Source organism: Myotis davidii, unplaced genomic scaffold (assembly GCF_000327345.1).
Source record: "Myotis davidii unplaced genomic scaffold, ASM32734v1 scaffold30, whole genome shotgun sequence".
Classification (NCBI taxonomy): Eukaryota; Metazoa; Chordata; class Mammalia; order Chiroptera; family Vespertilionidae; genus Myotis; species Myotis davidii.
In genome coordinates this window covers 274,691-294,130 of record NW_006282874.1, presented here as the reverse complement: position 1 = coordinate 294,130, position 19,440 = coordinate 274,691, and the positions used below count along the sequence as shown (strand labels likewise).

The window sequence follows — 19,440 nt, the reverse complement described above, 5'->3', positions numbered from 1 at the left end:
GGAGGTGGTGAGAGTGGTGATGGTGGTGGAGGTAGTGAGAGTGGTGATGGTGGTGGTGATAGAGATGGTGATACAGGTGGTGGAGGTGGTGGCAGTGGTGATGAAGGTAGCGGGGATGATGGTGATGGTGGGGTGATGGTGGTGATGACGGTGGTGGTGATGGTGGTGGTGGTGATGGTGGTGGTGGTGGTGGTGGTGGTGGTGGTGGTGATGGTGGTGATGATGGTGGTGGTAATGGTGGTGGTGGTTGCAGTGGTGCAGTGATCAGGTTGATGAATGTATATTGAGGCCTTAGCATTACTGCCAAATTCTCTACTGATATTACTCCGATTAATCATCATAACACCCTCATGTGAGTAAATTGTCATTACTACCCTCACTTTATAGGTGAGGCACTGAGGCCTAGGAGTTCATCGGGGTGGATACCAGCTGGGTCAGAGGGGTTAGCCCGAAGCACCATGCGGGGCAACATGATCACTAGAACCAGGAGAGACCAGCAGGACAGACTGACAGGGGTGAAGACCGTCTGGTAGATGAGCAAGCCACACCCACAAGTAAGGGACAGCGAATGAGAGGGAGGGATGGGGGCTGAGATGGTCCTGGGACCGGGAGCACGAGGAGAAGGATTTTCAACCCGATCCCTGGGGTGTGGCAGAGCTCTGCCCTCAGTGCTGCCCCTTTGGCATTGTCTCCTACAGGTGGGGTTTTTTTCCCCATCAGTGACTTAAATAAAGACAAAATAGGCAAGTTTATTTCAGTTCTGTGGACACCACAGGTCTCCAGGGAAAGCTAACCTGAAAGACAGAGAGCTGAAATTGTAAGCGACTTTTGGCTGATATATGGAATCAAACCAGGAAGATGACATTTATCAAGGACTCATCTCACTCCCACACTCGGGTTGCAAAAAATCAACCGCACAGGGACAGATTAGAGGAGGCTGAGATTGACAGCAGATGAAGGATAAAGAGGGAGGGGGGTCCTGACACCCTGACTCCTGCTCAGGAGGGGCCGGGGGCATGACTCAGCAGGGCTGTGACCTCAGGCCACACTAGCAACAAAGCAGCCCTGTGCAGAGGGCGCTGCGATCTCAGGACACGGAGGTCTGGTTTCCATCCGCAGCTGGAGCTGACCCGTTGAGAGCCTCCTATTGAACAGCCTCCCCTCCTCCCTGCAGCAGTCGGCTAGGGCTCCGCAGTGAAGAACCACCACCGGGCCTGAACCAACAGAAAAGTCCTGCCTCAAAGCGCTGGGCCGGGAGTCTGAGACCCTGGTGCCGCAGGGTTGGTTCCCTCCAAGGCCTCTCCTTGGCTTGGAGATGGCCATCTGCACGTTCCCCTGGGTCCTCCCATCATGGCGTCCTCCCTGTATGCGTGTCTGTCTCCGAGTCTGCCCTTTGGATGAGCACCCATCTCCCCTACAATTCTTTCCAAACTCTGTCTTTCCTCCTAGAAACCCTCTGGAGCAGTCCAGGTGGGCATCCTGGCGCCTGCTGCCATCTCTGTGCGCCCTTACAATGACCACCTTGCATTACATCTTGTGTTATGTGTCCCTCTCCCGCAATAACCATCAGCTTGTTACTGCACAGTCTCTGCCGTGGCCTCTGCCTCACCAGCGTAGGGCGCAGTGCTAAGCATGGAGCACAGCGCACGGCACTGGTAAATGAACGCACGCACGACTTGTCAGACCCACCCTCCGCATTACGGGCTCAGTGATTTTTCCAAAGCACCAATTTGATTATGACCCTCAATGGCTAAAAGCCATTCAGTAGCTGCGAGGACCCTCCAGGATAACGTCCAAACTTCTTCCCGTAGCACAAGGATTCTCCGGGGGCTCCCCAGCCCTGCCACCGCCCATCCATCAATCCTGCTGCCACCCCATCCTCTAACCCCACCAGCCGTGCACAACCCCCAACACCAGAGGCCTTTCAAATCTCCCACTCTCGCTCCTGGCACCCCTGCCACCCTGGACCCCCTGAACATGGAAAGCAGAGAGAATGACAAAAATTTCAATGTAGGGGTGGGGATGGCCAGGGAGAGGTCAATGGGGGTGGGGGGAAGGAGACATATGTAATACTATATGCAAAATACTTGAAATGATAAAGAATTAAAAATAATAAAAATTAAAAATAAATAAATATATTTCAATGTAAGGAAGAGAGAGACTCAAAAAAAAGCAGGTCCAAATAAAATGTCCCTAAAACCATTATGCAGCAGCAAAAATCAGAAAAGCACTCCTTTTCCATTCAGAAGCCTTCCCTGTCTCCTGGGGGGAGGGAGGGAGGAGGTAGGAAGGGGCAGGGAAGGACCCACCGTCAAGGACGACTACTGAGCACATGGCTCTGGGAAGGGTCCAGCAGACAAGACCCCACTCGACAGCCAAAGCCCAAATCAACGGCTTCCCTCCCATTTGCAGCTAAGGGTCCAGGTTAAAGAAAAATGCAATTCTCTCCAACAAGTGGAACTTCCAGGCGCAATTTCTGCATTGGGTCATAAATTTCCTTTTTCACGAAATTCAGTAAAATTTTTCTTTAAAACAAGGGGCACGGTCTTTTAACATAAGACTAATGGATGTACCCTGTCAAAACGTGAGCAAGCTGTCCGTAGGAAAATGGAATTAGCAGCCACTATGTTCCTACAAGCCAGGCAGCGCGGTGGCTGATCTCGTCATCTCTCCCCGAAATGTGTTGGCAAGGACTGACCCAATGTGATCTCACAGCTTAACAAGCTGGCCCTGGGGACGGGAAGCCCTCCCCCAGACTCCCTTCTTTGCTTAGTTGGAGGAATATTGAAAGAGCACCTGCGATGGCCCGGGCTGAAGTTCCAGGTGCTAAAGAGGCGGCAGCGAACAAGCAGAGTCCTGCCCTCAGCCAGCTCCTGGCCCAGCGGGTGACAGAGGACGGCTGGGGAGCCAGGCTGGGAGGGAGGCCCAGCCCTTACTTCACGCAGCCGCCAACCTCCCGCCCTGCTCTCCTCTGCCCTCTTTCCCATACACTCAGGACCTACAATTCCACTTGGCCCACCTTGGATTCACAAGCCGACCTCATCCCGCACTCACGGCCACCTCTGCTGGATGCAGACCCTGCTGAAGGTGCCGTGCGCACAGCAGACCCCCAGTGACTCTTTGGTGAATGACTGTCCAAAACCCACACCCTCCATCCCACTGTTTCCAACTCCTCAGACATGGGCGGTGTCCTCCCGGCAAAGGTGTGCCTCCTGCCTCCGGCTCATGTCCGCAGGGGACGCACGTGAGGAAGGGAAAGGGAGTCTGCACTTTTAATAAACAGCGTTTCACAGGTAATGCGGAGTTTATCCTGAATCTCACTCAAACCACTCGGCTGAAGGGAGGAAGGAAACCAGGTCTCTCACTCTGCAAATCCAAAGGAAACCATGCGTTCCAGGCAACAGAGGCTCTAACAAATAAGCCAGATGCTCAGCACTGTTTCCAGCTCCGTCTCCCTGAGGAAGGGCGGCCCCGTGCGGTGAGGCCGGGGAACTGCACCGACGGCCGCTGCCTGCTCAAGCCCAGAAAATAGGCTCCCGAGTGAGTTTCTTGGCCTCTGTTTCAGCTGCTGCCCTATTTCATAGCCAGTGAAGAGGAGCAGACAGCGGGGAACCAGACTATCCTGAGTTTAGAAGCAAGAGGAGAACAGCGCCGTTGCGGCAAACACTGGTGCTCGCTGTGTGCCCTGCCGTGCGTCCAGTGCGTCCATGATGGAGTTAGTCTCGTGAGTTTTTATTCTCCCTGCCGTACAGACGAGGAGGCTGAGGCTCAGAGGAGTCGGTGGCCGGCTCAAAGGTCTCAGCAGGTCAGGGACGCACCTGGAGGTCCCTAGACCCCCAGGGGCACCGCGTCTGAGGCACACCCCTTCCCTGTCCTAGAAGAGAAGATGTGGGCATTCACAGGGTGCCTTCTGTGTGCGGGCACCTTGCCAACCTGATCTCTCCCTGCCCATTCGAGTAAACCTACCCTTCTCCCATATGCAGGCTGGGCTCAGAGATTGAGCCCATGAGGACACCCAGCACATCACCATGAAGATTCCCTGCTGGTCCTGCTGCTGCAGATAGAACTGCTCGTTCAGCGACAACAGAGATCTCACCGTGAGCAAGGCTGGACCAGAGGGCAGAGAGCATGCAGGTGAGCCCAGCCGGAGCCAGCCGCCGCAGGACAATAAGGAGAAAGCCCAATTCCTGGCACGGCCGCCTCCCCAGGCCCAGTCCCGGAGCTCTGGGCCGGAACTCCATCTTTCTTCTTGGGACAATGGTGCCCCCAGCCCTTACCAGACTTCCGCTGGGACCCCAGCCCGCCATAGGGCAGTCTCCCTACCTCAAGCTTATGGCCTACCGCTCTGTGAGTGTGAACTGTAAGGCACTGACCCTACAGAATCCAAGGGGAATTGAGAATGATGTGCTGTTATAGGGAAAATCCAAAAGAAGGTATAGGGACAGCCCCAACCTGCTACCGTGCTTTCCAACCTCACCCTTCCTCTCCGTGTGCTGGCCCTCAATCTCTAGGCTCCTCATCATTTCCCACCAACTTCCCTGTTGCTTCAGTCCTCTGTGCCTTTTCACATGCTATTCCCTCTCTGGGGAAGGCTGTTCCATGCACTCCCACCTGAGCCAAGACTGGTTTTTTATTTCCTTAGTAGAGTCTCATTCCGTAGACACAGTACCTGTCTTATCTGATCTGTTCTCCCAGGACTAAGTCCAGTGCCTAATACACAGCAGGTGTTCAATAAATATTTCATGGATGGATGAAGAAATAATCAGTAAACTCCATGGCGCCTGGCCACCACCACTACATAATGAACTTGTGGGGAGGGCGTTTGTGGTGGTGGTGCTACACCACGATGTGAATGCACTTAGTGCCACTGGACTGCCCTGAAAGTGATGAAGAGGGTGTGTTTTATGTTATGCATATTTTACCACAAAATCTAAAACTAAATTTTTACAGGCCGGTGGGGGACATGGTCCACTTCCAGCTCAGCAGACCTGCCTGCTCCCTGCAGGAAGCGGAGTGCTGCAGGAAAGGGAGGCAGCTGGTGGCGGGCGCAGGCGGACCTGTGACACCCCCACAGCCAGGACCCTCAGCAGACACAGCCTCCCACTTGCACACCAGGCTCTCCATGGCTTTCACAGTCAAATCACCACAGATTCTAACTCGGGCTGGACCCCTCAAGGAGAGGGACTGGCTCCCCAATGCCCAGACCCTGGCCCAGGGCCCAGCCAGCAGCCGTCAATAAACGGAAGAGGCCACCAGACACTGACAGGGAGCATGTCTGGTCTTCTCGGTGTTATTACAGCCATTTACCAAGAAGGACAATCACATCCAAGCCTGCCTCCTGGGTGCTGAATGAGCCAATGAATGAATGAATGAAGCAGCGAATGAATGGCCTCAGTAGAAACAGAGGGCGGCAGGCGCAGAACCAGGGGCTCAGAGAGGCCTGCTGCGTGTCTCCAATGCGAACCAGCACATCGGCCACGTGGTGACGGGAGCAGCAAGAGCGGTGGCCGGGGGAGGTGCACTGGCGCTGGACGCCTGCACAGAGAGCTCGGCCACCACGAGCACTCACCCAGCGCTTCCTCTTCCAGGGCGTGTGCAGCCTCCTGCCCCGTGAGAGAACGACCTTTCCAAGACGACCCCTGGACCAGCTGAACAAGCTGAGGTGCTGTCCACACCCCTCCTCCCCGGAGCCGGCACTGCCTCCATTTGACACACCTCCCGGCCACGGTCACTGCCACCCAGGCCTGTCTAGGTCTGGAGCCCACCCCCCACCACAGCACCGCACAGACACGCGGGCACTGGGCCCATCGAGCACGAGCTCTCGCTGTCACTGCCTCTGGCCTCACAATGGCCCGGGGCACCCAACACACCTTCTAAGTGGGAGCTCCTCGTCTTCAAACAAACTGAAACCCACGATCAGGTCCCGGGGATGTGGATGCAAATTAATGTCAACAGAAATGTCACAGCAAGAACAAGCATAGAGCACACAGCTGCGTCTCCAGGGACGGGAGTGATACTGATAACTAACTGGGTGAAGGATGAATGTCACCTAGAACCGTGGTCGGCAAACTGCGGCTCGCGAGCCACATGCGGCTCTTTGGCCCCTTGAGTGTGGCTCTTCCTAAGCCTTAGGAGGACCCTAATTAAGTGAATAACAATGTACCTACCTATATAGTTTAAGTTGTAAAAATTTGGCTCTCAAAAGAAATTTCAATCGTCATACTGTTGATATTTGGCTCTGTTGACTGATGAGTTTGCCGACCACTGCCCTAGAACATTTCTAAAGAGGGTTTCTAGGGAGGTGAAGTGGTGAGAGGCTGACCTGGGGGAGAGGAAACTCCATCCTTTTGCATCTGCCACCTGCCAGTGCTTGGAAGCGAGGCTCTGAGGGAACCTCCATGGGAGAGCAGGCCTGGGCCCCGCCACACACACACACACACACACACACACACACACACACACCGGCCCCGCCCCATTCTAGCAACAGCCCACGCTCCTTTGTGGACTCGCCTGGCCTGGGTGGCTGCAGACTCAGCTTGGACACCTGCAAACCCACGCCAACTTCATTCACTTTGAGGACCGGAAACAACGTGCAGGATGTCCCTGCGATGCCTGTCACACAGCAGCCATCCGTAACCACGTCCACGAACTATAACCACTAGCAGCCTCGACTGCTGAGGCATTTGCCCCACTTCCAGGAATGGCTGTTCAAGTCCAGCCAAGGCGAGACAGAATCTCCGCTGACTGACAGGCCTCAGACCCCTGCCCCACACGGCCCCTTCCCACGCGGCTGGGAGGGAGGGTCTAAGTCAGTGATGGCGAACCTCTGACACGCGAACTCATTTTTTTGGTTGATTTTTCTTTGTTAAATGGCATTTAAATATAGAAAATAAATATCAAAAATAGAAGTCCTTGTTTTACTATGGTTGCAAATATCAAAAAACTTCTATATGTGACACGGCACCAGAGTTAAGTTTGGGTTTTTCAAAATGCTGACACGCCGAGCTCAAAAGGTTCGCCATCACTGGTCTAAATAAACGGTACTGAAATCCCCGGCCCCACGATCTAAAACCCAAGTGTGTTCCAAGGTGACTATGCGGTGGGGATCATGCCTGCTCACCTACAGGAATAAATTTAAATTACACACTTCGAGCGCAGGCCTAGATTATTGCAGATCTCAGCTTAAAAATCGCGAACAGCAATTTAACCAACAAGCCTGACCTACCTTCCTGATTGGGAACAGCTTCGTACTGGAGCATTGCAGAGTCTACCTCAGTCAGGTGATGGTGAAACTTGGATACAAATCTGCAAAGTTGAGCTTAGAACATCTAGGGCAGGGCTGTTTGTTTTCAGAGAAGTTTGAGAAGTTGACTTGGGGAGGGAGGAAATGACACTCCCCCATCAAGCTTCCTCTGCCGAAGGAACCTGTGCTTTCAGAAAACACGCTCCTTTGATGGCTGTGCCCCGCTAGAATGTCCAACGGAGCAGCCTGAGGCTGGGCTGGGCGGCAGAGCGAGGGCGCTGAGGTCAGGCGGCCAAGCCACTTCCACGCTGTGCGACTACACACAAACCAGGGCTGTAAGAGCCTCATAGCCCTCGCCTTTCAGGGCTGCTCTGACAATGACCGAGAATTTGCACGCAGCCTGGCGCCGAGACTACGCTGGTTCCCACGTGTGGAAGCTGCTGTCTGCTCATTTTGCAAAAGGAAAGCAGAGTCCAGTCCTGCCTCCAGGGCTCACCTAGGGATTCTTTGCTTCTTTTTTAAGATTTTTTAAAATATATATATTTATTAAAGGGCAGATAATATATATTTTTATTGATTTCAGAGAGGAAGGGAGAAGGAGAGAGAGAGAAACACTGATCGGCTGCCTGCCTCCTGCACGACCTCCACTGGGGATCGAGCCTGCGACCCAGGCACGTGCCCTGACTGGGAATCAAACCGTGACCTCCTGGTTCACAGGTTGATGCTCAACCACTGAGCCACGCCGGCAGGGCTGGAGCCTCAGATCCTAACCCGTTTCAGCGCCTCGTTCTAACCGGGGCTGCAGACTGTAGACTGCTCTCAGGCTCAGCGCCTGCTGTGGAGGCCTCTGCAGATGAAACAGTGACGTGGTTAACTTCCTCTCTCCTTACCGGATATGTAATGACACTCCGGCCACAAGCCAACCCTTAGGGATATTTCTTTAATGAGTTTTGTGGTTCTTTATAAAATATCTATATCTCTTCAAGAGGACAGAACAGAAAATGAAAGAACAGAACAAAGGGGAAGATGAAGACCTGTCCGGGGGAGGCAGCCCCGCGTAAAGACAGGACAGAGCAGTGGTCGGCCCCTGAGGGCCTCTCCCTGGAGGGTACACAGCATGGGGTGAGCTGGCCTGCGCCTGCTTGTGCAGTGGAGGACGTTCAAGTAACAAGAGGACGGCTGGTCTCCTCAGGAGGCCTGCGCAGTGAGGTGAGGAGGAGGCTGCACCAGGGGCCGGGCGGCCGCTCGTCTCCAGACTCGGGAGCCACGCCTCCCTCCCTCCTCAGGCATTCACGGTGCCAGCGTCTGACCTGACTCAGACAGGCTGTCACCTCCTGATGCTGCACAATTAGGAGCTGACAAAGCCGGGACTAAACCCAGGGCGCGGGGAGACAGGCTTGGGGAGGGCTGTGGGGACTATGCTATCTTTGAAGCTTTTCTGTCCATTTAAAAGGATTCCAAAATAAAAAGGAACTTTCTAAAAGGAGGCCACAGCCCAGGGTCACGCGCTCTCTCACCTGAGGGGCAGGAGGAAGGTGTGAGCTGGGAGGTGGGGCTGCGGAGGCTGCAAAGGCCAAGAGCCCACACACAAGATGCTGAGATCCTTCGGGCCAAGGGAACCCGGCCGGTCCTCCAGCCGCGGAGCACCCGCTGCTTCCCGAGCCGAAGGCCGGGATTGGTGAGCGTCCTACACTCTTCATGCAGCCTCAGCAGACTTATATTTTGGAATTGTTTAAATTGACCCTACGGCGCTGCATGCTTCTCTGGATTAAGTTTCTGGGGGGCGGTTCCTGCCCCCCCATTTCCCAGGGAAGCACGGCCTCACGTGCACAGCACTGCTCCTGACGTCACGGGGCTGCGGCCGATGGCTTTTGCTTAGCACCCGATGGCCATTTGGCAGATGCTGTTGCACACTCTTCCGGAAAACCCGTCGCTGAGTCTCCACTCCCTGTCCGATGCCTACTGTGGCTCCAGGCTCTCGGACTCCCCAGAACGGCTCCGATCGGAAACATTGTATCTCGTTGTCATTTGTACCTTCTGTCAGATGACAGGTCTTGATATTTAATGTGAAAACACAGTCATTCTTTAACTGAGTCATTTGGATGCTGGTGACATTTCTACACATCACACCTGACTCCCACTCAGGAGCTTGTCAAAGGGGAAGGAGGAGAAAGCAGACAGCAGCGGGGGTGGGGGCGTCCCTGGGCTCAGGGAGGAGGTGACAGCCAGTGTGGCGAGGGCCTGCTACCACGAGGACACGGGCAACGCGGGGACAGATGCCGCAGTATACACAGCCTCCGTGTCCACGGGAGGAACAGTGCGTACAGATGGGGCTCCGGGGAACAAGGGAGGACCCACACTGGGGGCGAGACCTCAGACTCAGACAAGCCTGGGCCTGGCACGACGACGCCATTTCTTAGCTGTGTCAACTGTCACGAAGTGTCTGCTGTAAGCCTCGGTTTCCCCATCCCAAACGGAGACACCGGTAGATGACAGGTTGTTGCCAAGACAGAAAGAGAGCACGGCGCCGGGCTGGTGTTTGGAAATGCGGGGCACTGGTCCATCACCGCTCTCGGGGCCAAAGCACCCCACTCTCGGAGTCTGTTACTACCGCCTCCGCAATGAGTTCCAGGGCTCAGTTAGAGTTCCACTCTTAAGCTAACTTCCAGGGAGATGAAAATCGGCGCTCTAGCTGTGCCGCCTGGAGGGGTCGGCCGCAGTGCTATGCGTGTCTCCAGCTCGCTTCCTTCCAGGGCCTGAGCAACATCAAAGATTGGACGGTGCTGGATTAAAACCAACTTCCGTGGCGCACAGAGCGGGCGCGTGAGTGGTCCGGGCAGTGTGCTGGTTTGGACTAATTAGTTATGATAGAAGCTGGGAGTCAAGTGGGGGAAATTTTAATATTGTCTGGATATTAGAAGCAATAAAAATGTACTGAGACATAAAACTGTACAGTACGGACAAAGCAAGTTATAAAACGGACTCGCGACCACACAGCGAGGCAGCAGGAGGCGTTCGTCAGCCAGGTGCCATCCTCAGCCTCAGCTCAGAACCTACTAGGAAACATGGCAGGTGGTAACCATGGCAGCTGGTGCTGGCATCCCAGGTGCCCTGACTTCTGTGCAGCAAGCCGTCTACCAGGCTGGTGTGCTGACAGCCTACCCAGAGCACAGCGGGCCCCACCCTGCTCCATCCTGCACGTCCCCAGCGCCTCTCACAGCCTGAGGTCGCATTGCTGGGTCTCCTGCCAGGGGCCGCTCCGGAACCGCCTGCTCCCAGGACTGGCCTGGAGGAGTGAACGAAATGCCACAGGGATTCGATGCACAACGAGTATCACAGAAGCAAAGTCCTAAAGGTGTCACAGAACCCCAAGGAACATTCTTTGGGCCTTGACCTTAATTCTGTTCCAGAATTCCCCCTACAGTAGACTCTGCTCCTTACTGCTCAATTCCTATTAAGTGTTGAAATTGTTGGGCAGATTAAAGGATTACGTTGGAGCTTTGGTGCTTAAACTTTGTGGAGAGAACTTCCCCGTCTCTGTAACTATTACCGGGACAGATTAGAAATAATTTGGAGCTGAATTGGATTTGCCATTTGGTAAGCTTTTCTTATCTGCCAGGGCTAATAGCAGACACTTTGCTCCTTATAATAGCCCAGGAGGAAGACCTATTATCTGCATTTTACAGATTAAAACTGAGGGTCAGATAGGCGAGAAAGCTTGCTCGCTGCTCTATAAATACGGCCAGAATCGATACAGGATGTTTTGTATCCCGTAAGTCTGGAAACTTAGAAATAGCGCCAGCTTTGGATCAGACGTATCTGGGCCTGAGTGTTAACTTCTACTTGGTAACGGCTTGACCTTGGGCGCGTTATTTAATCTTCCTGAGCGGCGGGTAATTTCCACCTGAATAACGGGACGCAGCCGTCATGAGCACAGCAACTGGACACACTGTTGAAAGCACTAATCTCGCGGGTGTGGACCCCAAGCCCCTCCGGCCTCGGCACACTCCACCCTCGCCGTCCTGTGCTCAAGCAGTCAACGAGCAGATGCATTGTCCCCTCCCAGCCGATGGGAGCCTTCATTCTGCCACCGGGCGGGGCTCACGGAAAGTTTTCATTTGTAACACAGCATAACAAAATGGGCCATTTGTTGTAACAGTTTTTTAACTACACTTGCTCTTAAGGTTTCTTACCAGAGCCTTCCAGTCGGCCATTTATAAATGCAATTGTTGAAATGAAACATACATGAACGTACATGAACATCCCAGGGCTCCAGTGCAAAGGCTGAAGTGACAGGAGTATTCAGCAGACGGAAGCCATCACCTGAGGGCTGTCGCCGCCAGGCCTGGTGGAATGAGCACACTCTGCTTGGCCTCCCTGATGCCCAGACTCTTCGGATTAAAGAGTCCGTGGATGGGGAGGGTGTCGCTGAGCTGTGGGGAGCATCTGATCTGGGAAGATCTACTTCAGGCTGAGCAGGGACCAGCCCGTGGCCTTGAGGACATTCCTGGGAACTCAGGGATAAAGCACAGAATGACAGCAGAGGTGGGAGTGGGGGGCGGGTGGAGATGCGGGGAAGGAGCGCTGGCTCTGCTCACGCCACCTGGAAGGCCTGGCAGGCAAGACAGCCTCGAGCGTGGCCCTGAGACTGGGGACATGCTGGGAGTTGGAGGAACAGAGGGAGGACCTTGGTCGGTCACAGGGACTGCAGCCCAGCTGAAGGGCAGGGGACGGGGTGTGGCCCAGGGAGGCAGCCTGCATGGCTGTCCCCAGGGACAGTCACTCTGCACCTCTCTGGACAGTGGGAGTGTAGGTAGTGGGCTGAGGAGGATCCCTTACGGTTCTCAGTCGGTGAGTTTTATTGGAAACAAACAGGGCACGTCGTCGATGCCTTTTCTGCAGCCATCATGGAGACGCTGGTAGTTTTCCTTTCTGGTCTGTTGGTACTGAGAACTGCATGTGTTGTGTTGCTAATGTTAAAACCAGTCTTGCAGTCCCCAGGTAACCCCACTTGGTCCACATTCTACATGTTGCGGAACGGGACATGCCCGGAGTCTGTGCCCAGGTCCTGTGGCTCCACACCCTCTCCATTGGCTTTGGTACCAGGGCAACGCTGACCCCACAGAACACTTAGGAGGATTCACTCTCTTTCAAGTTTCCTGAAAGAAGAGTTTACATAAAACCCATGTTATTCCTCCCTTAAATGCTTCATAAAATGCATGACTGAAACCATCAGGCTGGGAATGGTCTCTATGGGGAGTTTTAACAAGAGTCCCATTTCCTGAACGGCTACAAGGCTACTCCGACTGTGCTTCTGTGAGCAAGCCCACCAGCCTTGTGCAGGCCGCTGCCCGTCACAGTGGGGACGCAAGGCCTAGAGGCCGTGCTGCGGGGCCTGGCTGAGAGGAAGGTCATTTCTAACCCGCGTCCACATCACACAATCTGTTCAGTCCTCCGACTCGCCACACAGCACGCAGAACGACTCCTCGGGACCATGGACAGGCAGCGGGTGCCCGCTGAACGGGGACGCGTCTTCCCGGAACCAGAGGACACACTCCCTTCTCACCTCCTGAGGGCCTCCCTCGAAGCTGCTTCCACTGACTCACTTGTTTCCATGACTACGCCATTCCTGGGTGATAGCTTTACAGGTTGAGCACATTTCCAATTAAATCATCTTTCCTGCTTTGGGGAGATGTGTGAGGTAACAAGCTGGGCAGTGCCAGGAGGCCGGGCGATAGGGGCCCCCGCAGCAGCACCCCAAGCCTGGCACACAGTGCCACGCGCCCCTCAGGATTCCCACAGAACTGAAGCAGATGCGCCCTGACACCGGGGGGCCCTGCATCGTTTCAGTTTCGAGCTCCCCATCACCTTCCCCAGCAACAGACCACCGACTAACGCAGTTGCTCCCACACATCCCTCCCCACTGCCTTTGGGGGCACGGGGTCTGTCACCTGGGACATCCTGCTCCGAGTCTGGATATGGGTCCCATCCTACTCAGGGTCCAGGTTAGAAGGGACCCGGATTCTACCCTGGATCCGTCACCACTAACTAACTCCATGAACCAGGTTGAGGCCCAAACCTTCCCTAAATCCCAGTGTCCCCCTTTCCCTGACGAGATATTTCAAATGCTGAGAACACCTCTGAGCAGACAGCACTGGGCATGGCCAGGCCTGCAGAGCACAGTCCACCACGGCCAGCTCCTTTCCTCCGGGGCCTGGGCAAGAAGCCAACACTCAGAAGGCTCAGTGGGCCTGGCGGGCAGACAGGAATTCCTGGAAGGGACGGAGAGAACCTATAAACCGCCACGGTTGGTGGGGCCAAACCGAGGACTGGAAAGCAGGATCAAGAGGCTTGCCCTGGCCAGTGTGCTCAGTGGTTAGAGTGTCAGCCTGCTCACCACAGGGTCTCAGGGTCAATTCCAGGTTAAGGGAATGTACCTGGGTTGCAAGTTCGATCCACAGCCCCGGTCAGGGTGCGTTCAGGAGACAACCAATCCATGTGTCTCTCTCACACAACGCTTCTCTCTCTCCCTCCCTTCCACTCTCTCTGAAAATCATGGAAAAAATATCCTTGGGAGAGGAGTAGCGGGGCGGGGCGGGGGGGGGAGAGAGAGAGAGAGAGAGAGGCGCTTTGGGCTCAATGCACAAAACTCAGGAGAGCGGTGGAGGGAAGGCATGTCACAGTGCAACGGGCAGGGACTGGAGGGACTGAACGTGTCACATCTCCCAGAGCCAGCGCCCTCACTGGAGGAGAAGACCACCCTCAGAGTCATCGTGAGAATTAGAAGAACCATTTCCGTACAAGTGCCAGACAACAAGGATGCACTCAGTAAACAGTAATGGTATTTAAATAATTATATTTAAATACACGTGCAAGCAAGCACCACATTTATAATCATTATAAAACATGCAACTCCAACTGAAGAAAAATTCATGCACCACCACCATCACCCAACCAGCAGGAAGGGCGAGGCCCAGGATTTTTAAATCTGACTCTGCGACCCGAAACCTGTGCTCCAGTTCAGACGCAGGAGCTCTGTGGACATGACCCCCTCTGCTTGCCGGAGGCCCCCACGCACCCCAACCTCGCACTACACCCGCCTGCTACCGCACGTGCCTCTGGCTGCCTGAGTGTCTGGAAAGCAATGAGAGGAAGGAGGTGCCAAAGAAATAAGAAAAGTTTACGGGATCAACAACTGAACTGGGAATAATAATGCAATCAATGCGCTTTTCAAATGAAGAAAGAGGCAGGAAACAGCCTACGCCACTCAGGGCCCGCCTTGGTTGAACCCCCGCATTCCCAGATTTCATGGAAGCGAGTCAGCAACACCGCGGTTGGAGCACGCTGGCCCAGGGAGCCTGCTTCCCACGCCGGCGAGAGGAGCACCCGAGAAACCACATTCCACAAGCAGACCACTGCTGCCACACCCACGCCGCCTTCCCTTTTGGAGAAACACCCAGAACCTTGCCTCCGGAAAGGCTCAGCAGGAGCCGAGCGCCAACCCCGTGGCCGGCGGCATGCATGTGGGCCAACTCACCTTCGTGTGGCTCGGGTCCCCAGGCTTGCTGCCCTCGGGCGGGTTCGCGCCCTTGCTCTCCACACGTGGCCTCACTACTTGGCGGAAGGGGCTGCACAAGGGGAAGCCGCTCACGCTGATCCCATCTGAAAGGTGAGGATGGAGTGAAGTGAGAGGGCAGCTGATGGAGGGAGGAGCTCTCGCTCAGACACAAACAGTAAGAGAGGAGAGCCAGCCTCTGCCAGCCCAGCCTGCGCTCCCTGCACTCTGGTGACGCCCCGGAACGAGCACCCACCCCCGCAGCAGGAAAAGCTGCGTGGAGACACACAGCCCAGCACCAAGTTCCCCAGGGGGGCCTGCAGGTGCCAGAAGAGACCTGGACCCAGGGGCCGAGGATGTGAGCAGGGCCTCTGACGTAGTCGCAGGGCCAGGTGGGGAAAACCCTGGTGTGAAGTGTCCCCCAAGGAGGCAGGACACTGACGCTGAGTCCCGGAATGTCTGGGTGGGACCCCAAAGGATGACACACTAAGTGAAGGGCAGGCTGGAAATAGTGCAGCCTCACAGGGACCACGGCCAGGCTCTGAGGCCTGTTGTTCCTGCTCCTGGATCCAGGCACTTCCACCAAAACTCTTCCCGTGGTGCCCCCTCCTCCCAGTGTCTTTGTCTCTGGTCACAGGCATCCTCTTCCATAACACTCCCCTGCACCGTGTGACCCCGGGACCCGCTCCCTGCCTGCAGTCCAGACCCAGGAGCACAAGCTGCTGCCAGGGACGTGGGTGGAGATCAGACCCTGGAGGCCTGACTCCCAGCCTCTCCACCATCTGGCTGAATGGCCTCGGCCAAGTCCCTTTTCGTCTTTGAGCCTGAAGTGCCTCATCCCTAAAGCAGGAGCAGCTATAACACACGGACCGTGGGGTTGTCTGGAAGCATGAATGAGTCACTGCATATAAAGTACGTATCTCAGCGCCCGGCACCGGCAAGCATCCAACAGAAACCGCTACAATTACTACAGCAAAGTGTGTGCCCTGACTCCTCACTGACTACAAACTGCATGAAGGCAGAATCCTCGTCACTCCCACTGCCGGACCTCCCACAGCAGCTGGCACGGGCTCACGCAGATCACGAGCCCTCAGTAAATGGTAAGTAAATGAATTAAAAAGACAAAACCCATAACTAACCTAGTCTCTCAAGTTCGACTTGACCGCATCACTTCCTTAGCACACAGGGAAGGCTGGGAGAGGCTGGCTGGGAGACCAGGTTCAGTTCCCAGAGAGCGAGAGAGGCATTCAGCCTCTGAAGGTACAATCCACTGCCTTCCGAGGGGCAGGCCTCTGTACCGGCTGCTCCCTGAGGTTAAATGGGGTCATGAGGATGGGGCCTAAGCCCACACGGCGGGTGCCCTTACAACAGACACCAGGCGTTCTCTCTGCCACGTGAGGACATGGTGGGGTCAGGTAGGCATCTGCAGGCCAGAAGGCCCCTCACCAGAGCCCAGCCATGCCAGCCTCTGCTCTCAGACGCTCACCCTTCAGAGCCATGAGAAATAAACTTCTGTTGTACAGCCACGCTGTCGGTGGTCTTTTGTTATGGCAGAGCTAACTAATACACCCACAATGCCGCCACATGAATGTCTGAATGCACGCTTCATAATTTGACATAATTAATCCATGGGATCTTATCTGTAATCAGAGATTCCCAAATATAAAGTCCCATGTTCTCTAGACTCCGAGGCCTCAGAAAAATCACCAGACTCTGAGGAGAGCTTGATCATCCCTAATTAGATCACAGCAGGTGAACTTGAAAAATGCAGTTCCCTCACTCCACCAACTCAGGGTGCCCTCCTGGCCCCTGAGCACAGCACAATGAAGGGTGTGAACGAGGAACTTTAACTGAGAAGCCCTCTGCTGCTCTCAGATAAACGGGGACTCACTCGGGTAATGAGGCGCCCGGGAGTCTCAAGCAGCTTGAGTGAGTGAGTGACAAGCAAGGGCGGCGGCGCAGCTCGGGGACCGCGGAGCACTAATGGGAACGGGAAGCTCACCGTCGCTGAGGTCTTGGAGGAGGTTCTCCTGGCACGAGAAGTCCAGCTTCACCTGGATGTTGACAGTGAGCGTGGCCACCTGGCCGGGCTGCAGGGGAAACTGGGCCAGGGCTTCTTCTAGCTTCCAGCTCAGGAAGTCGCCATACAGCTTTTCTGCAATGACAACAACAGTGCGATGGTGATAATGTGACTGAGGCAACAGGAGGCTCGCTGATCCCCCGGGGAGTTCTGATGCATTCTCAGAAAGCCCAGAAAAACGCAAACCATTTCAAATGTTATAGATCAAAGTACCAAGAAAGTGCCAGTCCTGGGTGTTGGGAGGCCATCACGTGGGTGTGTGAGTGAGGCACGAAGAGGAGGAAGGCGCCAAGCTTGAAGCCAAGTCACCTTTGCAACCACCGAGCGGCTTCCTGTGGTTTTCCACACGGAGTGTGCATGGCACAGGCTCCTAAATGCACACACGTGCTAACGGCTCACTGTCGGAGATGCCCTGTGCCTCGGGCCTGCTGAGGTCAGTGGCCCACGGAGAGCCTGTCAGAGGGATGCATGGGCTCCAGGGGCTGGACCCACTCAGGAAACCCTGGCTGCAGGTGACAGGTGGGTCCAGGCAAAACTCTTCTGAACCTGCAAACACCCCTGCATTCATTCACTCAAGAATGCTTCCTGAGGGTCTACAATAGAAAGGCAGGTACAGGGTGTGTCCTCTGCTCCATTAGCCTCCTGCGTGCACTCTTCACACATGACTAGAACGCCACTCTCACGAGAGCATCAGACAGAGGGAGAAGCTTTCAGACGCTCTGCACACAGCACAGAACAGCATGTCTTCTGGGAATAGACAGAGAAACTGCTCAGGGCAAACCTGCCGGGAGCACCCACCTTTGGAGGTGAGGACTTTGGAGGTGACTTCCAGCTTCTCCAAGGGCTCCACTCCGATGTTCTCCAACTTGATGACAAGCTGCTGCGTCTCTCCGTTGTAAAGCTGGACGGACACATGCGTGGATACTTCGTCACCAGAGGCAGGTTGCAAGGAGTGCGCAGATCTAGGATAATGGTAGTAACAATGACGCATCATAAAAAGAAGAAAAGAAAACCAATGCATTTTAGAAGTATTAATATCACCGCATGTAGAATTTCAGAACGAGGGACAGGGAATCTGGGCTTGAAACAGGGAACGCAGTGCCCCGCCACCAGGAACAGGAGGGTGAATTGGCCACAGAGGACCGGGCAGACCCGAGTGTGTTTATACGCGCCACAGAGAGCTTCACCCACTGTCTGGTCCAAAGCACAGAAAGGAGTGTTTAGGCAGTGCCGGTCTCACACCTGCGCTGTGCAGGGAGAAGCCGACGCTTAAGCAAGTTGGGCTCACGGACCAGTCATGACCAGCCCAGGGCCTCTGGTTCCAGCCCGGATAGAGAATTGCTTTTGATGTCAACAGCAGAACTCTTTGCCTAACCCAAGAGCATGAAAACTTTCTTCTGAAAGTTTTACACCTTCAGCTCTTACAATACGTGCCAGGATCCCTTCCGAGTTCACTCACGCGATGCTCCTCCTGCCTCTGGTCTCAGGCTGCTCCCTCCTCAGAAAACCCTCCTGTCCGCCCACTCACCTGCTAACTCCTCCCTTACCTCTCCCATCACAGGCATGTACGCCACCTCCTGGAAGTACTCCCGCAGCCCCTGTGATCCCCAGCCCTGTCAGCGTCCTGAGGACAACGCCCTGGGACTGCTGCTCCCTGTCCACCTCCCCACAGCACTGGAACTGCCTGGGCAAGGACAGGACTGGTGTCAGGCCTGTGCCCAGCGTCCGGCACAGTGCCCACGACATGTGTGAGGGAGCTTTTAGGACATTTCAGAAAATACCAAGACACGTCTTACAAAAACAGCCAAAAGAGTCAGCATGCTCTGTAAAAGCAAAAATGGAGACAATCCCAAGTTCCAGAGCAAGGACATGAATGGTGCTGGGATTCTGAGATACTTTTTACAATGAGCTTTCTGACGGCATTGAAGTAAATGTGTTTAGCTTATGTTATATGCTTATGCAAAAAGTAATCTATCCCACTACCTATACTGTAATTAATAGGTACAGGGGTTGACAAAAGTGGGTTTGCAGTAAGAGTACACAAAATGCCAAGTTTATTCTTATGTTACAATTAATTACTATATTGTTTATTTGTATTATGTCTTTTTGTTGTTGTTCATCTCACCCAGGATATTTTTCCATTGATTTCAGAGAGAGTAGAAGAGAGAAGGACAGACAGAGAGAAACATCGATGTGAGAGAAACACATCGACTGGTTGTCTCCTGCACACGCCCCGACCAGGGTCAGGGAGGAGCCTGCAACTGAGGTACATGCCCTTGACCGGAATCGAATCCGGGACCCTTTGGTCCACGGGCCAATGCTCTATCCGCTGAGCCACACTGGCTAGGACTTATGAGCATTATTACTGCTGTGATCTCGCGTCCTTACTTACGGATTTATCTTTTAGGTAATTTAACCTACTTGGGCCCACCCCTCACTATATTTCACAAAAGTTGTGACTGCAGAGGCTAAGTGCACACTGTGTCTGCTCTGGGTAAGAAACCCTTCTGCCTCTCCACTCGCTGCCACAGAGCCCATCGCTCCCGCTGTCCCGACACAGCC

General features: G+C 54.6%; 1 protein-coding gene across 5 annotated transcripts in view; it reads right to left on the bottom strand.

Annotated features, from left to right (window-relative positions):
* Positions 1-19,440, bottom strand: part of TRAPPC9 (trafficking protein particle complex 9) — a 169,490-nt gene that overhangs the window by 90,575 nt on the left and 59,475 nt on the right. For all 5 annotated transcript variants that reach the window (XM_015561498.1, XM_006753258.2, XM_006753260.2 and 2 more), the window contains 3 exons: positions 17,677-17,840; positions 16,801-16,953; positions 14,781-14,905 (listed from right to left, as the gene is read on the bottom strand). In XM_015561498.1, coding sequence (XP_015416984.1) covers positions 14,781-14,905; positions 16,801-16,953; positions 17,677-17,840 — 442 coding nt within the window. The remainder of the gene's footprint in view (positions 1-14,780; positions 14,906-16,800; positions 16,954-17,676; positions 17,841-19,440) is intronic.